Source organism: Magnolia sinica, chromosome 3 (genome assembly GCF_029962835.1).
Source record: "Magnolia sinica isolate HGM2019 chromosome 3, MsV1, whole genome shotgun sequence".
Classification (NCBI taxonomy): Eukaryota; Viridiplantae; Streptophyta; class Magnoliopsida; order Magnoliales; family Magnoliaceae; genus Magnolia; species Magnolia sinica.
In genome coordinates, this window is record NC_080575.1 from 11,114,598 (window position 1) to 11,133,537 (window position 18,940).

Genomic DNA, 18,940 nt, shown 5'->3' on the forward strand with positions numbered 1-18,940 from the left:
CTATGTGGTCCATACATTTTCCAGGCCCAAAAATGAAGAAGATCCAAATCTTAAGTGGACCATATCATAGGCAAGAGTGGTGATTGAACACCCCACCATTAAAAACCTCCTAAGGATCACCGTAATGTTTATGCACTATCTATTTTCCATGCAACTTGTTGATAAGGCCACTCAAAACTTGATGGAGGAACAGATTCAAAACATCTATAGCTCATTAATGATTAATGGCCAATCATCATTATTTCCCATGGTATTGTCCACCATATATTTGGATCTTCTTAATTTTTAGTCTCATGATCTAAAATGATTGGCAAAACGGTTAGAGGGCATGGATATAGAATTCATACATCAACGTGGGCATGTGATAAGGACCACACCCTCTCGGGTGAGGCCGGGGCCCACCTATCCTGGGATTATGTTGGTCATCATGACAAAATTAGGCAAATTAGCTCAATGGGTGAGCCATATAAGGATATGGAATCAGGTCTTATGGATAGTTAGATCTTATGGATAGTTATAAAACTGGGTAACTGAACTCCAAGTGAGTCACGCCTTCAAGCAACATCGTTTAACGGCCTGTAGGATTTTCTACGCTACAGGTGAATCCTGTAAATAAGTAATTATTATTATTATTTTATATTGTTTGAAAATGTGAGAGTAATACCATATTGAATATTTGATAATTAAAAAAAAAAAGTGCTGACTTAAATATGTGAATCCCACCATAATAAATATGATACATCCGGCACTTTCCATATATTTTATTAGAACATTTAGGAGCATGAATCGAAAAATAAGGCAGATCCAACACTCGAATGGCCCACATGAAAGGAATAAGATGTGGGTTAAAATCAAATACCTTAAACAAAGAGAGGTTGACCTTAAACCCAGCCAAGGAAAAACAAAAAAAAATTTTTTTGAAAAATTAACAACATTAATATGAAATCTATTCAATAATAGTTTAAATTTTAAAAAATTAGAACTTTAAAATTTTATCATTTTATTATGAAATATATTCAATAATAGTTTAAAATTAAAATTTTTTAATTATAACAAGTATATTTAAAATACTTTTAAATAATTAAGAGAATTATATACCCAATGAAATTGATTTTTATTTGTCTTTAGGTTTACCAATGCTAATGCTTCAATCCATGGTTGAATAAATGACTGGTTACAGATAATAAAATAACAGCTAAAACTTAAAAATCAAAATTACATGCTTTTGAGTTTTGAATAAAGTAAAACGGTAACTGTTGAGGCAGTTAAGAAGTAAATTCAGTGTAACATTATATTTAAACGACATCTCAAGTAGTGCACACTAGTGCCTATTTAAAAACTAGAAAAAGTAGATACTTGTGCAACCCACGTGATGTGTGTATATAAAATCCAAGCCATCCAAAATATGCACCGTGCCATGATGATCCAAACAACCAAAAATCAGATCAATTAAATCATCATATGGGTTATATTTGAACTTATATTTTTGAATGGTGTACATTATTTTTATGAATTGGCTCACCCCATCGAGCTCGAATTCAACTCAAAAGATCAAACTCGGCTCAAATTGATCCAATCCGCTGACAAGCCAAGTTAAGCTGGACATGATGGCCCAGTCACCAAGCTGAGCCGAACACGAGCCGGGTGTGCCTGCTGCTGCCAGGATATGACTTATACCTATGTAAGCACTGTCGAATAAAATTCGATCAACGAGGCTTTTCAAAGGCTTACATTGATGCGTGCACGTCCTGCTCACGTGTTAATATAGACATGAGAATCCCCTATTTTATGGAAGCGGATTGCGGAGTAACTTATTACGTTTAGCTTAATGAGTATACTTTATGAGGTCCACAATGATTTATGTATCTGATCCGCTCCGTCCATTCATTTTACTAGATAATTTTATTGAATGATACCAAAAATAAAAAATATATAATTCTCAAGTGGACCACATCACAGGAAAGAGTTGAATTGGACCTAAAAATCTAGGGGACCACAGAAGTTCTGGATCAAGCTTAGGACAGGTTAGATGATAAATAAACATCACTGTGGGGTCTAGAAAGGTTTCAATGGTGGAAATCATTATCCCCACTATTTTTTCTTCTAAAATCCATTCCTTTAAATAGGTTACCACTATAATGAAGATTTATTATTGAAAAACTAATTTAATGTACTCATGAGATAATATAGGCCGTAGAAAAATTTGCTAGCTTCTTATAAATAACAAAATAAAAATGTAGCCTACATGATCAGTGGATGTGATTGATTTTTTTAATACGGTAATCTCCATGATTTTCCAATGAAATATACGGATTGGATTTTTAAATCAATGACAGTTTAAAAGTTATTTACTGGGTGAACAGAAAATTATAGTCCAATAGGTCGGACCTAAGGCCTGCTCCGGATTCTCTGTTTGCCAAAACCACGACTTTCCCGCTTTTTTCCTGCTTCAATGTATGGTGATTGGTCCGTCTCAGTCAGCAAAGCAAATTCAATGCATTCCACAACCACACGGTTAATATAAGCCTTTTTTACTTTTTAAGAACGTGCCTATATGACTGCAGGGGGATTATCCAATACCTCTAGTGCACGCCATTTCAGTACCTCCAGATTATATATCTTGAACAGAGTACATTTTTTCAATGATCCAAACCAATCATCCTGTGGGATCCACCATTGATTGGCTAGTAACAAAAATTCAATTTCATTGGTCCATCCCAACCAATAATAAATAGTCCTTCTCTCGCTAGCTTTTATCCGTTTCTCACTTTAGCCGACATTGAGTTGGCATTCAAACTTCATTCTTCTTTTGGTCATGGTCTTCTCACCATCTGATCTATCAAATGAACGGTTTGGATCTACTCCACGTACTACATTTGTATCTACGACAAGGAAGCAAGCCACGTCCCCTCCTTCCAGAAACCCTTGATCCCGTCCGTTTATTTTATGTCCCATCATTCAGAATAGTGTATAGCCGTCGTCCCACGTGATTCAACAGCACAAATAACAACTAAGTTCACCTCTCTATATATATCCGACTCTTATCAATCTCCCTTAAAGCTCATACACCACATTACGGTGTAGAGTCTTTCCTTCTTTAGGTGGCGCATCAATAAGGCAAGTAAGCTTATCTCTAAGTTTTTTTTTTTTTCAGGGTCCTGATTCAATCAGAACCATCCATTCAGGGACCCATCATGTGAGAGGGCTGAACACGTGTCTAAAATCCGAGCCATTCATCAAGCAGGGTACAGTGTCAATATACCATGATCAGTAACTACACTGCATGTTCTCTGTGTATCTTATCTGATGAATGACCGTGATCTCCACGTGTGGGCCCATGTTGTTTGTCGTTCTTTGATTTTCACCAACCCCACATGCATCTATCTCTTACATGATCTTTAAGTGGGCGCAGGTTAAGGTTTGGGGTGCACGATAAGGTTTGGGAGAGGAAAGATGGAGAACGTTTGGAAGCTGATTTTCATGTTGTTTCTATCGTTGAATGCCACGTGTTGCTTTGGTGGGCCCAATCGAATGGGTGTACAACCCTTGTCTCTGATCGCAATGCACAAGGCCGTTATTACACTTCACAAGTCTGCCTACATCAACGCCTCCCGGAACCTCCTTGGCTTGAAGGTAAGATCATTCAAATCACATCCGTTCCGTACAAAATATGGGTCACCACATGAAGCCTCCCTTCCGTGAAAATCAAGATGATCCACTGGTTAGGTGGGCCACACCTGTAATTTGAGTAGGCTGTGCAGTGCATGTGATTGTACGGTACGCACAACACGGACGCGGATTGCAGCCTACCCCCGTCCGTCTCCAGATGGGAACGGGCAGGAGCTTTGAGTGACCACCGTAATGTATGGGTCTTATCCACACCGTCCATCCATTTTTTTGTATCATTTTAGGATATAAGCCTAAAATTTAGGTAGATCCAAGACATGTGGACTGCACAATGGGGATTAAACGCTTACAGTTGAAAACTTCTTGTGGGCCACACAAGTTTTAGATGGAGCTGATATTTGTGGTTTATCTTCGTCCAGTTCATCTGGGTCTTTTTAACTTTATGAATATCTTGGATGGAAAATAAAAATCACGGTGGGCCCTAGAAAAGTTTCAACGGTGATAATTATTATCACCGCTGCATTCTGTGGTGTGGTTCACTTGAGTCTTGGATCTGCCCCAATTTTAGTATTATATTCTAAAACGATACGAAAAAATGGATGGACGGTGTGGATAAGACCCATACATCACATTGGCCACTCAAAGGGTAGGACGCATTGTCCATGCTCGCCTAGGCGGAGAGATACACTCTACCTTTTTTTGGAAGGTACGCGAATTTTCGGGAGTAGTACAAAGTTGTATTATTCTATTACCAAATGTTAAAAAAAGAGGGTGCATTTATCACTAATGTTGGGTCTACATATTTATTTTAGAGAATTTTGATACTCTGGTAGAGTGTAATGGTTTATACTTGGGCATTTATAAAATACTTAGAAATTGTATATGTAGAAAAAAATTAATTGATTTAAACTGTTCAGATTATGTATATAAGTTTAGATATATTGTAAACTAAAAAGTAAGCTTATTTGAATATCTAATTATCAGCACAATTTTGCCGGTTATTTTGAGGTAATGTATCCTACGTGTCTCATTTTGAAGCACCTGCATATCAAGCGTCATACCTAACCGGAGTATCAAATGACTCCCCTTCCATGCCAATGTGATGTTGCTGAAAATCCAAGTTCGAGGATGCTTGTTTATGGTAAACTTTGTAGTCTCGTGCTTGCACGTGTGTAGAACACGTGTGGGTATTATTATCGGATTACAAAATATTTTGATTTGTCAGAACACGTTCTTTTATTTTATAGTATTTTAAGGATTATTGTAACACGATCTTTTATTATATAATATTTTAAGGATTATTTTATTTAGGGAAATGCTATTACCACTTAGTGGGGTCCACCTGAGTTTTTGATGGGTCTGAAACTTGGTCTGACCACTCATCCAAGTGGAACACATACAATGGATGGGCTGGATTTGTGAACCACATCTCGGTGGTCCAATAAATGATTATGAATGTTTTAATGGGAGGGTAACTCCTCTCAACTGTTGTCTTTGGTGTGACCCACCAAAGTCATGGATTGACTTGATTTTTAAGTTTAAGAAAGTGGCCCACCATGGAATGATGCATCGACTGATGGGGTTGATTTTCGACACACATCATGGAGTATTTATTTGAGAAAATTTTGATACTCTGGTAGAGTGTAATGGTGTATACCTGGGCATTTAGAAAATACTCAGAAATTGTATATGTGGAAAAAATTAATTGATTTAAACTCTTCAGATTAAGTCTATATCCACCGTACACTTCGAGACAATGAGTCTAGTCAGCTATCGCTTAGATGAGACATACCACCCAAAACACGTCAAACAGATCATCTTAGCCGTTGCATTAGTGGCCCGGAAATGGATGGTTAAAAATCAACAATTGAGCAAAAGTGAAGGTCTGGTTTTTTCTGTAGGGAAAAACTTGCATCAATCGAACGCTTGGGACTGCACAATCAACGTGATTTCGACCATAGGTATATCCATGTGGTAGCCCAGCAGATCGATGGTCTTAAAAAGCTTAGACGTTTTCAGTGTGTATTATACATATATACAACCACCGTTGTATTGAATCCGTTGATATCGCTGTCATAACGTCGCCTTTTTTTTTTTTTTTACCGTAATGTTGTCGTCGCTGTCATAACGTCTTTTTCCCCACGCCCCCGAGGTTTATAAAATAAAAAATGATCCAGCATTCTGAAGGCACTATAAGTTATGGTGCTCCTGCTGCTTATATCAAGACACTTGAAAAAGTCCAATCCACAGATCTGGATTGTCCATTGGGTCAGTACACATTTCATGGGCTATCATGTAAAAATCACACCTAAGTGAACGATCCTAACCATCTATTCAGTAGTCTATAAAATAGACGGTCTAGATAGTTTAAACACCAAATTGAGCCATCTAATTGGTTGGTTCCAATGCCTTGAAAATGGATGGCCGTAACAAAGAAGGCCAACCCATGGATGGATGAGATAATCTTACCAACCTGATTTCGACATTGTAGCCAGAGATATTTTTGTTTAACCCAATAGAGGATCAATCACTCTGCCAGAGTATCAAAGTTTTCTCAGAAAAGACGGCAAACAGTTGTTGGATTACGATAGTTTAATGGTGCCTTTTAATATATGTATTCTATTTTTGTTTTTTTAAGTTCAAAATAATAAAAGGTAATGAATAGAAAAATATGTTGTCCATTTTATTTTATTTTATTTTATTTATTTTTTTCAATGATTTAGTGATCTAAGAGCACTGTAGGTTATGGTGCTACTGGTAGCATGGGACACCTGGGCAGTCCTGTAGGGGCAGGTACTACCCTTGCCTGTTCCGAGCTCTGGATAGGCAGAGCCTCCGAGGGCTACTAAGGGGTTACTGTGATATATCACTTTTATCCACACCATTCATCTATTTTTTTAGGACCAAAAATAAGATAGATCCAAGGTTCAAGTGGACCACACCATGGGAAGAGGTGGTACTAAGGATGCCAACCATTGAAACCATATTTGGGTCCACCGTGTCGTTTATTTTCCATCCAACCTGTTGATATGGTCATACACACCTGTATAAAGTGAAAAAACAAATATCGTCTTGATCCAAAACTTTGTAGTCTTTGAGAATTTTGCAATGGTAGGAATTTAATCCCCAATGTGTGGTCCATTTGAACTTTGAATCTGCTTTATTTTTTGTTTAATATTTTATAATTATATGGAAAAAAATAGACGGACATTGTGGATAAAATTCATATATTACTCATATATTACATTGCCCCTCAGTAGCCCTCGGAGCCTCCACCTGTCCCGAGCTCAAAACAGGCTGGGTAGTACCTAATCCGCGCCCCTACAGGACTGCCCATGTGTCCCGTGCAACCAGTAGCACCATAACTTATAGTGGCCTTAGATCACTGAATCATTCAAAAAAAAAAATTAATAAAATAAAATAGACAAAATCTTTTTCTATTCATTATTTTTTATTATTTCAAACTTTAAAAAACAAAAATAACATACATAAATTAGAAGGAATCATCAAACTATCACAATCCAACAACTGTTTGCCGTCTTTTCTGGCAGAGTGATTGATGATAGACAGGCAGTTAGAAACTATGTGTGAATTGCATACGTAGCAAACAAATAAGTCGAATAAAAATGGCTAAACTATGTGTTTAGAGGGGATCATAAGTCAAGAAATTAATTATGGATCAGTGGACATTTATTGGATGGTTAAGAATAAAAAATATCCAAGGTCCTATTTCAACAACTCGGTGGTAGACTCTTTGGAGTTTCAACACCTAGTTAAGGGTTTGAGTATGGGTGGTGTAATCCTGCTACTGTGTGAGTGTGTGGCAGTGTTATATATATACAGTGTTATATATATATATATATATATATATATATATATATATATATATATATATATATATATATATATACCAATTAGAAGTTAGGATTGTTCGGAAAATCTGATTTTAGACTCTGACTTAGAGAAAATGGATTAAGAAAGTATTTATGATTTTCTTTCATCTAAGTCCATGTGACCTTATGAACAAGTTATATGGCTAATAAACATCTTGGTGAGCCTTAGGAGGGTTTCAATTGCTGAAATCATTAACTGACTATTTCTTGTGGTGTGGTCCACTTGAGCTTTTGATTTGTTTCATTTTGAGGATCTTGCCCTAAAATGAGCTGGCAAAATAAATAGATGGTGTGGATAAAACATATAAACACACTAGACCCCACAAAGACCGGGTCACCCCTCAATCCGCATCCGGCCTAATAAATTTTTAAATAAATGTAAAGAGACAGACTCCTATCATCAGGCAAGCACTAATAATCATAGTGTTTGGTGCCAGCCTATTTGGTTTGGTGTAAATACGTATACAATATTTGATGCCGGCTTATTAAGTTTGTTGTAAATGCATACAAACGGTAGTAAATAGGCAACGATGATCTTGGTATTTGTTGAAGTTGACGGGTATGGTTTTTGAAAATAAACTTGATTGCATCAGTTGTATTCTATGACCCTAGTATGACGTATGTGTTCGCTCATTTTAAGGCACGAGTGAAAAAAATGAGGCAGATTCAACTCACGTAGTCCCTTAAAAGTTTTCAAAGATAAGCATTCAATCCTCACTGTTTTCTATGGTATGTTCGGCTATGCGTTTGGATCTATCTCATCTTTGGTCTTATGCCCTAAAATGATATGAATTTTTTTTTTCAAAAAAATTAGCAGTATAGATATAACATATACATCATGCTGGAGCCAACTTATTAAGAGGCTTAGTTTTTGCTCAATTTTGAAGGTGCTAGCCCTTCATGAGCTGATTATCCAAAAATTATATATAAAAGGTCGACCCCATAATTGTGGGTCCATGCAATGCATTATTAGATTATCCATCTAATTAATCAAGCCGACCCAAAATGTGACTTTGTATCGACTGCTGGAATAAAATGAGGCCATGCCAAAATGTGACTTTGTATCGACTGCTGGAATAAAATGAGGCCATGCCAAAATGTGACTTTGGATTGACCACTGGATTTAGATGATCACTAAAGCCCAATGACCTTACTCGAACTCAGCTAGATGAGCCCTTGAAAACTTCTTGGGGTTATATAAAGTTTTAGATATGCTTCATTTTTAGTCTTGTGCCCTAAAACGATCTGACAAAATGAATGGATGGTGTAGATTGAAGCTGGGCAGAATCCGACCCCATCCGAATCGAACCGAAGGCCTGGATTGGTGTGGATTGAGTAGGACCACTCAGATCCGATCATACATCAGATCAAATTCGGATCATGGTCAATTCGGACCGATCCGATCCAAAATCTTAATGAACCCTAACCCCTCTTTCTCCACCTGAAGGAGGCACCGCACCCACCCATCTCTCCTCCTTTCTCTCCCGATTTCCCTCCTCTCCTTCCTTCTCTCCTCCTTTCTCTCCTTCTTTCTTTCCCGTTTTTCCACATCTCCTTCTTTCTCTCCCTCTCTCTCCCTAGACTCAACTTGATCCGACTTGATTCAGTTTCCCAAACCGAGTCGGACTTGGTTCGGGTCAAGCCAGCAAGGATTCGAATCGGATCGATTCAGCCCTGCTAAACTCGATCCCGGATCAGATCAAGTTCGGATCAGGCTCTTGAAAAAACAGATCGAGTCGAGTCGGACCCAATCCAATCCAACTCGACTCGATGCCCACCTCTAGTGTGGATACAATTTGTACATCATGGTGAGACTCACAGAGTTCATGTGAATTTCTTTTTAACATTCATGGTAGTCATAATTATTTATTTACCACCATTTATAAGCAGCTAACCCACCTCAATAATCAAATACCGGGCATATTCTAAAATAGATTAGAATATTCATTAGATGGATAAGAATAGAGTTTCTGTCACATAGAAAATCCCAACTAAGCATGTGGGGACTTTGCCTGTAGGATTCAACTTCACCTAGCATAATATTTTAATGAATGTACATGACAATAACCTCAACATGGGGATAACAACGTAAATGTTAAAATTGGGTAGGGAGTAAAAGGAAAATCCTTGAGAAATGGAAAACTACAAAATCCAACATTTAGTCTTTTTTTACCGTTTGGTTTTCAATTACAATAGTAAATGACTATAAATTTAAAATGATTACTTACTCTTGTAATTGTGTGATATCACTTATATTTTACTACAATAATAATTTTACTACATTATTTATTTCACCCAGCAGTTATGCAAAAATCATAGTTTTATAATGTGAAAATTTAATGATTACAATTTACTTTACCTATTTTCCTTGCGAGTGTATTGATTCTTGATTTATGAGCCAGTGTTATTCTTTAAATAAACACCTAAAAAAATAATGATTACTCATTTACTTTGCATTTCATATATAGGAAATTAGAAAACCAAACAAGGTCGTGTTGTTTTTTCATAAAAAAATAGTAAAAGGCAAATGGGCAAAGATCGGCATCTAACATGATTTTATTTTATTTTTTATTTTTTAAAAGAAAACCTAAGAAAAAGAAAACAATTTTGCGCTTCTTCTGGTTTCTTAAGCAGATGAAACTGTTACGTCAAGTGAATCTATATTTTTCAATGCGATTTTCCACTTTTCATTTGGTCCACTAGGAACGTGTCTTGGACCAAAAATTAATATTGTTAACACTTACGAGGCAAATCAACCTTGTATAAAACTATAAAAATAAAAACAGTTAGAAATAAAATTCCAATGGTGAGTATTCAATGTGCAAATAGTTCACTTGATGAGTGTGCCATGCTGAGTATTGTATCCTGAACCAAAACATAATGTTGGTCCACTTATCAGGCAGATCAAGCTTCTATGAAAAAATGGCAGCCAAAATACAATAAACTCCAATGGTCAAAATTCAACATGCATGTGTGGCTAGCTTGATGAGTATGCGACAACCAGATCCATAGCTCAACTGGCAGACTTGAGTGGAGATACCTCATTTCAACACTTGAGGTCTTGGTATCGATCCCTAGTAGGGTTGGCTAACATGGAGCGTGTGTAATGACATGGGTGTGTACGAACAAGAGAAAAAAAAAAAAGCTTGACGAGTACGCAGTCCTGTTTTATGGTACATCTAAACCGTTGAATGACCGCATAGGTCAATCAAACATGTTGTTGGAAGTGACTTGAGTAGGTGCTTGTACAAGAAGCGGATTGACTGGTGTACCACACACTACCGACCTGGCTGGTGTGTTGATGCCACCTAGTTCTGTGGGTCCCATAATGAGGAATGTGTTATTTCCAAATTCTTCATCCATTTGGTGAGCTCGTCATAAGGTTTAAGCCAAAAAATAAGACAAATCTAAAGATCATGTAAACCACACTGGAAAAGGTAGTGGGGGATTGAACGCCTACCATTAAAACCCTTTTGGAGTCATAAAAGTTTTAGATCAATATAATATTTGTTTTTCCCTTCATTCAGGCTTGTATAACCTTATAAACAGATTGGATGAAAAATAAACGTTGTTGACAAAATGTTTTAACAGTGAGAATCATTGTCCCCCTGTCATTTGTGGTGTGGTCTACTTGAGCTTTGGATATGACTCATTTTGAGCGCATTCTCTAAAATGATCTCGCCAAATGGATGAACAATGTTGATATAATAAATTCATCATTGTGGGCCAATGTAACTTTGATCTCCTTTGAACTGTTCATACAACTCGGAGCTCGGGGAGTGTTAGCAATCGTCTTCACACTACATGTACCCACACCAGCCAGGTAGGTGGTGCGTGGTATACCAGCTAATCCGCTTCTATTTCAAAACTGAAGTGTGGGGTTCGAGTGCCCATGTAAGGTGTCTAAAAAAGTAAATAGTACTTGTCTAACTCATTAATGGCGCGAGCATGTCTTAGGCCATGTTACATTTGTCTAAGCTAGTTTTACTTTCAAAATAATCATGAAAACTACTGTGTGATGTTAATGATATTGTCTAATTTCAGGGAGAGAGTGTTCAATGGATTACTGTGGAGTTCTCACATCCAAATCCATCCGCAGACGATTGGGTGGCGGTTTTTTCGCCATCTAAATTCAAGTAAGGGTCCTTTTCTCTATCCTTTTTTATAGCTAAAATATATCTAAAATAGCGCTTGGATGCAGCACCAGGCATGGCAAACTTCCATTTTTCTTCTTTTTCGAAGGTAAAATGCAAGTGAGATGTGTTTGGAATCGTTAGGTTAGATGTTTGGGCTGAGCCTATTCAAAATTTTGGATTTTGGTAGGACCACCTTCGGAAGTAAGATATTTTGAAGGTACCCCACTTGTGTGGAATTTGGATAGCTAGTCAATTCCTTACAATTGTTCATTTGTCATGTGCATCTGCGGTTTAACTGATGAATGGATCTGATCTTACACGCTTGTGCTTCATTTCCACGTGTGATGGGGGTACACTTAAAAAGGTAGGAGGAATAGACCATAGATTGATTGCACATAATCCACAAATAACCAGAATTGGATAATCAAATCCACATAGTTAAGGGCATGAAAATAGATGTGAAGATGATGTTGAATAAAAGCAGTCTTACTTACGTTATAATCCATATTATTATTATCCAATTAAGGTGATATTCGTGCCATGTGCAATCAACCGTGGACCCCTTCTATCTGATGGCTCAATGTATCATAGGTGGGCCCAATTGGACCCATACAAATTTTCATTTTAGTAACATAGTCTCAAGATTCGGTGACTCAGATCCACTCGTTCGGTCTTAAGTTGAGTCGCGTCTTAGCCGAGTTGATATTTTCAATGCTGGCTCATGGTGCCGAACTGGATTGGACTCGAATGAGTCAGAGTTCACTTGGACGAGTCACACCCCAGTCCGACTAGTTGTCAATCCATGTGTAGTAATGTCCGAAAAATAATAATAGGCCATTATCTTAGCATGATTGGACTCAAATGAGTCTGAGTCAAACTCAGATGAGTCACATCCCAGTCTAATTTACAATTCACACTTCAAATGGCAATTTCTCCCTATCTGGATTAAATATTTTTGAACTGAATGCGCCCAGAGCCCAATTATGCCATGGCCCGCGATAGGATTGGGCCTAGATTTGACGGATTACTTCCGCTTCCAATGCATCTGTGCCTCATTCTACATCAGACTAGTTATCAATCCATGTAATGTCTGAAAATTAATAGACCATCGTTATCTTAGCACTTGAACTAATAAGCAGGTTGTGTTCAAATTTTCAGTGCTTCTACGTATGTACCGGACTTCGGCCAGCCTCAGTTTCTGACTCCGCTCCTGGCTACTGCACCAATAAAGGTCTGTATTAGCTTCTATTAAGTCAGTTGACACTGTCATTAGCTAGACAACTAGTGCAACTGGCACTGATCATTACATCTACAATACACAAACACCAATCAGGTGTGACCCACTTGAGCAGGCGGCCCGCTTTGATGATTATGCATAGCGAATGCATGATTCGATTAGCATACGTGCTCGCTAACGAGTCATTTCTCTTAGCTAATTCTACTTTGCTTATTTGTATTAATGCAAAGTTCTTGTGGGAATGTGCATTTTCAGTACCAATACGCAAATTACTCTACGCCGAATTATGTGAATACGGGAAAAGGGAAGCTGAAGTTCCGTTTGATCAATCAGCGGTACGATTTTGCATTTGCCTTGTTCTCCGGTGGAATTTCCAATGTAAGTTTACTCAACTTAAAAATGCAGTTTTGGGTTTCACATTCATATTCACTTGAAAATCAATTAACAAGATCTGATATGAGGTGATAAAAAACATATCGGCCCATCAGAAAATTCGGGTGCCAATAGGCTGGATGATACCGTTAATTAAAACCTTGGGTGGGACACTCATCAGAGATCAACTCCAACTTTGTTAATGATAAAAAAAATGCCCATACTGGAGATAATACAATTAAAATGAGGCTAAAAAAGTACGCATATTGAAATTGATGGTGGGAATTCACATGCACCTTCCTAACTGATTTTCTAAAAGTTGGTGCCAACCGAAATTTGGATGTGCATAGGGATTCCCGCCCGCCCCATATGAATGGTGGGAGATTTTTGGTCCAAAGTATCATTTTCAGCAACTGGAATGCATGGATTTTGTGTTTCTAACATAATTCCTTTTTGTTTTTGAATATTTTACAGCCAAAGCTTGTGTCAGTTTCAAACAGCATAGCATTTGCAAATCCAAAGGCGCCTCTTTATCCTCGTCTTGCCATTGGAAAATCTTGGGATGAAGTAAGTGCATTTCATTGCATGTACATGCATGCATGGATACATCATTCACATGCGCACGCCCCTACCATGATGCGTTTCGAACATCTACCCCATCAGTCAGATGCACCATTCCATCGTGGGCCTAGGTCTCACAAATCAAGTCAATCCGTGACTTGTATGGGCCACACCACATACAGAAGTGGAGAGGGGTTGTGCACAATTAAAACATTCATAATCATTTTTTGGGCCCACCGAGATGTGGTTTGCAAATCCAGCCCATCCATTATGTGTGTCCTACTTGGATGAGGGCCCACCAAGTGATTTTATATTTTTTAACGGTGTCTTCACATGATTTTAGATGGTATGGCCCACCTGAGTTCCGTGTACGGCTAATTTTTGAGATATCCCATAATTTAGAGGGTACCCATCAAGTGGCACGGTGTTGATGGTCGACACGCATCACGGTGGGGCCCACACACACACACACACACACACACACACATATATATATATATATATATATATCTGTGTGTGTGTGAAAATCTGACTGATGGGGTAGATGTTCTACACACATCACAATGGGGCCCACACAGCTCGACCTCATAGTACCATTTCCCATACACACACACACACACACACACACACACACACACACACACACACACACACACACACGAGTAATGGTCCATTTAACTAACAACATTACACTGAATTTTCAGTGTATGGCATTCGAATAACCTGTTCGATAATGGCCACATAGTTGTCACATGCAATGATCCGCCCGTTGAATTGGTTTCATGCGGATGTATATGTGTGACCCGATCATTCATATGAATGGATGATTGTTTATGTAAGTGTGAAAAAATGTGTGCATGGCCCATGATATTTGTGTTTGGTACCAGATGACTGTAACATGGACAAGTGACTACGATGTCAATGAGGCGATCCCGTTCGTCGAATGGGGCTTGATGGGAGAGGATCAAACACGGTCCCCTGCCGGGACGCTGACATTCACGCAAAGCAGCATGTGTGGTATGGTGATGATACATCTATTTAAATATTACATATACATGTATACATGTGTATATATGTAAAATTATCCCTTTTTTTATTCGGCAGGTCCACCAGCACGAACGGTGGGATGGAGAGAACCCGGATTTTTTCATACCAGTTTTTTGAAGAATCTGTGGCCTAATCTAGAGTATGAATCCATGGAATTCCTCTGCCTCTATTTTATTCTTATTATTTTTTTTGGACATGATGGAATTTTGAAATGGAGGTAGTTATACATTATGACATTGTATATGTGCTTTAAGTTGATAAATATCAATTATAATATCTAAGTGCAATTCTAAAAGGTATACAAATACACAAATACATATGTCCAGGTACACATACAAGCTCGGTCATCGATTATTTGACGGTACATACGTTTGGAGTAAGGAGTATTCTTTCAAAGCACCTCCATTTCCCGGCCAAAATTCATTACAACGGGTTGTAATATTCGGTGACACGGGAAAGGTCAGTAGCTATTTGCACACCGAACTTTCGGTGTAAGAAACTATTAAAAACCGTCGGATCTTTGACCCATTATGATCCGACGGTTCTTGATGAGCACTTAACACCAGAAAATTTGCTAATTTCATAATGCTAATATGAACTAAAGTTGTATTTTTCAGGCAGAGAGAGATGGGTCAAATGAGTATGCAAACTATCAACCAGGGGCTCTCAACACCACAGACCAACTTGTAAAGGACTTAGACAACTATGACATTGTATTTCACATAGGAGACTTGCCATATGCAAATGGGTTCCTTTCTCAGTGGGACCAATTCACTGAAATGGTGGAGCCCATTGCTTCAACTGTACCATACATGGTTGGAAGGTTTGTATCATAAGCATTTCACTTATCCATGCTTAGGAATGTGTAAGATTGGCAACTCGTCTAAGTCAGATGCAACTTTTCTGAGCCAACTCAGACTTGTTCTAGTCCGATCCACTTCAGCGCCACATGTGGAGCTGTACACACACCCAGATCCATAGCTAAAGTGGTAGAGTAAGTGAAAAATACCTCGTTTCAACACTGAAGTCTTGGTATCGATTCCCTAGAGGGGGTGGCTAACAGTGAAGTGTGAACTGACAGTGGGTGTACTAACAAGCTAACAAAAAAAAAAAGAATAAGTAGAGCTGTACACGAGCCGAACCAGGTGTAGCTTGGCCCAGCTCGGCACGGCCAGCAGACTACCCTAGTCCGAACTTGGCTTGGCTCAGTCTTCGAGCCTGACTGGCTGGCTTGGCTTGGCTTGGTCAGCAAATCAAACCGAGTCAAGTTCGAGTCGAGTCAAGCTTGGTCTAGCCCGGACTCAGCTCGAAATTTTTTCAAGCTCAATAAATCAGTATTGAAAATATGTGGGGTTGGCTTAACTCGGCCAGAACGAATTGGTCCTAGTCACCAACTCTTAATACCAAAGTGCAACTTACTACCCCCATGTTTATGTTAGTATGTAGGCTCAAATGCCATTTCCAATACCAGTTTGATCTTTAAATCTTGAAACCAGTTGATTTCCTTTCGGTTTCAGCGGCAACCATGAACGCGACTGGCCAAACTCTGGGTCTTTCTACGCGGATGAAGATTCGGGTGGCGAGTGTGGAGTGCCGGCAGAAACCATGTTCTATGTTCCGGCCGAAAATCGGGCTAAGTACTGGTAAGGGAGCTGCACAATTCAAACTAGCCACACAAACCCATCTCAAGAAACTGTAATAAATGAGTATATAAATGTGTAATTTCCCTATTTATGCAGGTATTCGGTGGACTATGGCATGTTCCATTTCTGCATAGCAGATTCAGAACACGACTGGAGAGAAGGGACCGAACAATATGCGTTCATCGAGAAATGCTTCGCTTCGGCAGACCGGCAGAAGCAGCCATGGCTCATCTTCGCAGCCCACCGTGTTCTCGGCTACTCCTCTAATTCTTGGTATGCTAATCAGGGCTCATTTGAGGAGCCCATGGGAAGAACTAGCCTGCAAAAGCTATGGCAGAAATACAGGGTTGATATTGCTTTCTATGGCCATGTCCACAGCTACGAGAGGACCTGCCAAATATATGAGGTATATGCCTTGCATATAGAAATATAAGATCCATATAAGCTAACATACGCATGCATACATGAATTCATGAATACCTACGTTATACATATTATACTTCAAGAATCTATCTATGGCGAATTATACAAACCTGCACATTGGCAAATTACAGTTCATGTGCAAGAATAGCCCACAATTTGGTGATCTGAACTGTTGATCTGATTAGCCTAGAAACTCCCAGATTGAAGATCCAGATCTTTCCATCAGTATCCCACAAATAGAGATTTAAATCATAGTTCCAAAACTCACTTAGTCAACTCGAAACTCGGCCCAAGCAACTCAGCTCGGATTGCTGGGAAACTCAGTCTAAGGAATGACTCGTTCTCAACTCGGGTAGACTCGCCAAGTCAACTCGACCACTCGGTCACGACATCCAGTGACATGCACTTAACCAGCACACTATCCAGCGCCTCGAATTCTCTATTTTAAATTACACATAGAAAATACAACAATTTTACATTTTCATCACCATTTGCAGGAGTTTTAATTGAGTCGGATCAAGATTTGGGTTTTCTAAACTACGATTTAAATTAGAAAAATACAGTAACTGTCTACATTCAACAGAAAATGGCCTAATATTTAAGGGTCGGTTCTAGGAGATTATTGGAGCATCCACTATACAGTGGCTTCCAACACATCAACAGCCTTGATCACCACACAACCATGGGCCCCACATTAAAGAATCCAACATGTCGGAAAACCATGGTGTTCAGGACCTATAACTATCTATCTAATCTACATGTTGTAATAAAATATTTTTTTTTTCTTTTAATGTCAAAAACTCGAAATGCAGCCGGTCAGGTCGACTCAAAGACTCAGGCGCATCTTTATTTGACTCGACTCGATATCTAATAATTAATTTAAACAATATTTACAATATTTTAAGTAGTTGTCCATAGTTATATATAAAATAAATAAATAAATAAACAAAATAAAAAATGGAAGAAATATCAGGCAGCTGGTGCATGGTAGTGCTCTCTAGGCATGTTTTATAAATTCATGATTCCAGCTAGTGATTCAGTTCAAGTCATCGCAAGTTGCATTGAGTTAACTCAGTCATTGAGTCAATCAACGAGTCAGGAGTCGGGCCGAGTCACTCTTTACTTCGGAGTTCCCTGGGGACTCAGCTTGAAATTTCAACAAGTCACTGAGTTTTAGAACTATGGTTAGTGCTGTTGATTTATTATATTGTTCTAACTAGTTCCGTTTCGTTTGTGGCAATGCAGAACATCTGTGTCAACAACGAGAAATCGCACTTCTCGGGCATTGTGAATGGGACCATTCACGTAGTTGCTGGCGGCGGAGGCAGCCATCTCTCGGCTTTTACCAACCTCAAGACGAAATGGAGTGTGTACCAGGACTATGACTTCGGTTTCGTGAAGCTGACTGCCTTCAACCATACATCGCTCCTCTTCGAATACAAGAAGAGCAGCGATGGCAATGTCTACGATTCCTTCACCATCACTAGGGAATACATGGACGTGCTCGCTTGTACGCTTGATAGTTGTGCAACCACCACCTTAGCCACCTAAAATAAAATGGCATTGGTAGTTGCAGGGCCCACCACCGTAGCTCCCAGGGGTTGGACTCCGGTTGTTGCTAGCCCTTCTAGCCAATGAAATTCCCTCTATTGTGTAGGACCTTGTGTTATGTAATATCTACCCACCAGCGTAGCCCCCTAGTTCTCATTAGAGATTGTCTTTTGGTTGTTGCTAGCCCTTCTAGCTAATTAAATTTCCACTCTTGCCTATGACCTCTTTCTTATACAACATCTTTCTGCTTCGCATGCGAAGTACTTTATAGCAGTGTTTGGATGATCTATTGGATTGAATTGCAATAGTTTGTCCATAACAGCCTTTTTTCTCTTTTTGAGTGATGATTTTATTAAGAAAAGGCCAAAGCCTAAAAAATTACAACTCATATAATAAAAAGAGGAGACGAATAACTCCCGCCTTTTACATTTTCAGCTACAGCCCAATCCA

General features: G+C 38.7%; 1 protein-coding gene across 1 annotated transcript; it reads left to right on the plus strand.

The window, feature by feature from the left end:
* Nucleotides 1-3,066: 3,066 nt before the first annotated feature.
* Nucleotides 3,067-18,708, plus strand: LOC131239502 (nucleotide pyrophosphatase/phosphodiesterase-like). Its single transcript, XM_058237234.1, has 13 exons — nucleotides 3,067-3,117; nucleotides 3,413-3,633; nucleotides 11,565-11,656; nucleotides 12,815-12,887; nucleotides 13,149-13,271; nucleotides 13,740-13,832; nucleotides 14,714-14,843; nucleotides 14,931-15,012; nucleotides 15,200-15,332; nucleotides 15,491-15,696; nucleotides 16,391-16,516; nucleotides 16,613-16,922; nucleotides 18,185-18,708. Exons 2-13 carry the CDS (start codon nucleotides 3,454-3,456, stop codon nucleotides 18,488-18,490), a joined length of 1,854 nt encoding a protein of 617 aa, XP_058093217.1. The 5' UTR covers nucleotides 3,067-3,117; nucleotides 3,413-3,453; the 3' UTR covers nucleotides 18,491-18,708.
* The last annotated feature ends 232 nt before the right edge of the window (nucleotides 18,709-18,940 follow it).

Excerpts from the sequence above, each read along its gene's own strand:
- LOC131239502 (XM_058237234.1), top strand. The coding sequence starts at position 3,454 with ATGGAGAACGTTTGGAAGCTGATTTTCATGTTGTTTCTATCGTTGAAT. Across the intron at positions 3,634-11,564 it reads GGAACCTCCTTGGCTTGAAG|GGAGAGAGTGTTCAATGGAT; the intron begins GTAAGATCATTC and ends GTCTAATTTCAG. Across the intron at positions 15,013-15,199 it reads AATCTGTGGCCTAATCTAGA|GTACACATACAAGCTCGGTC; the intron begins GTATGAATCCAT and ends ACATATGTCCAG.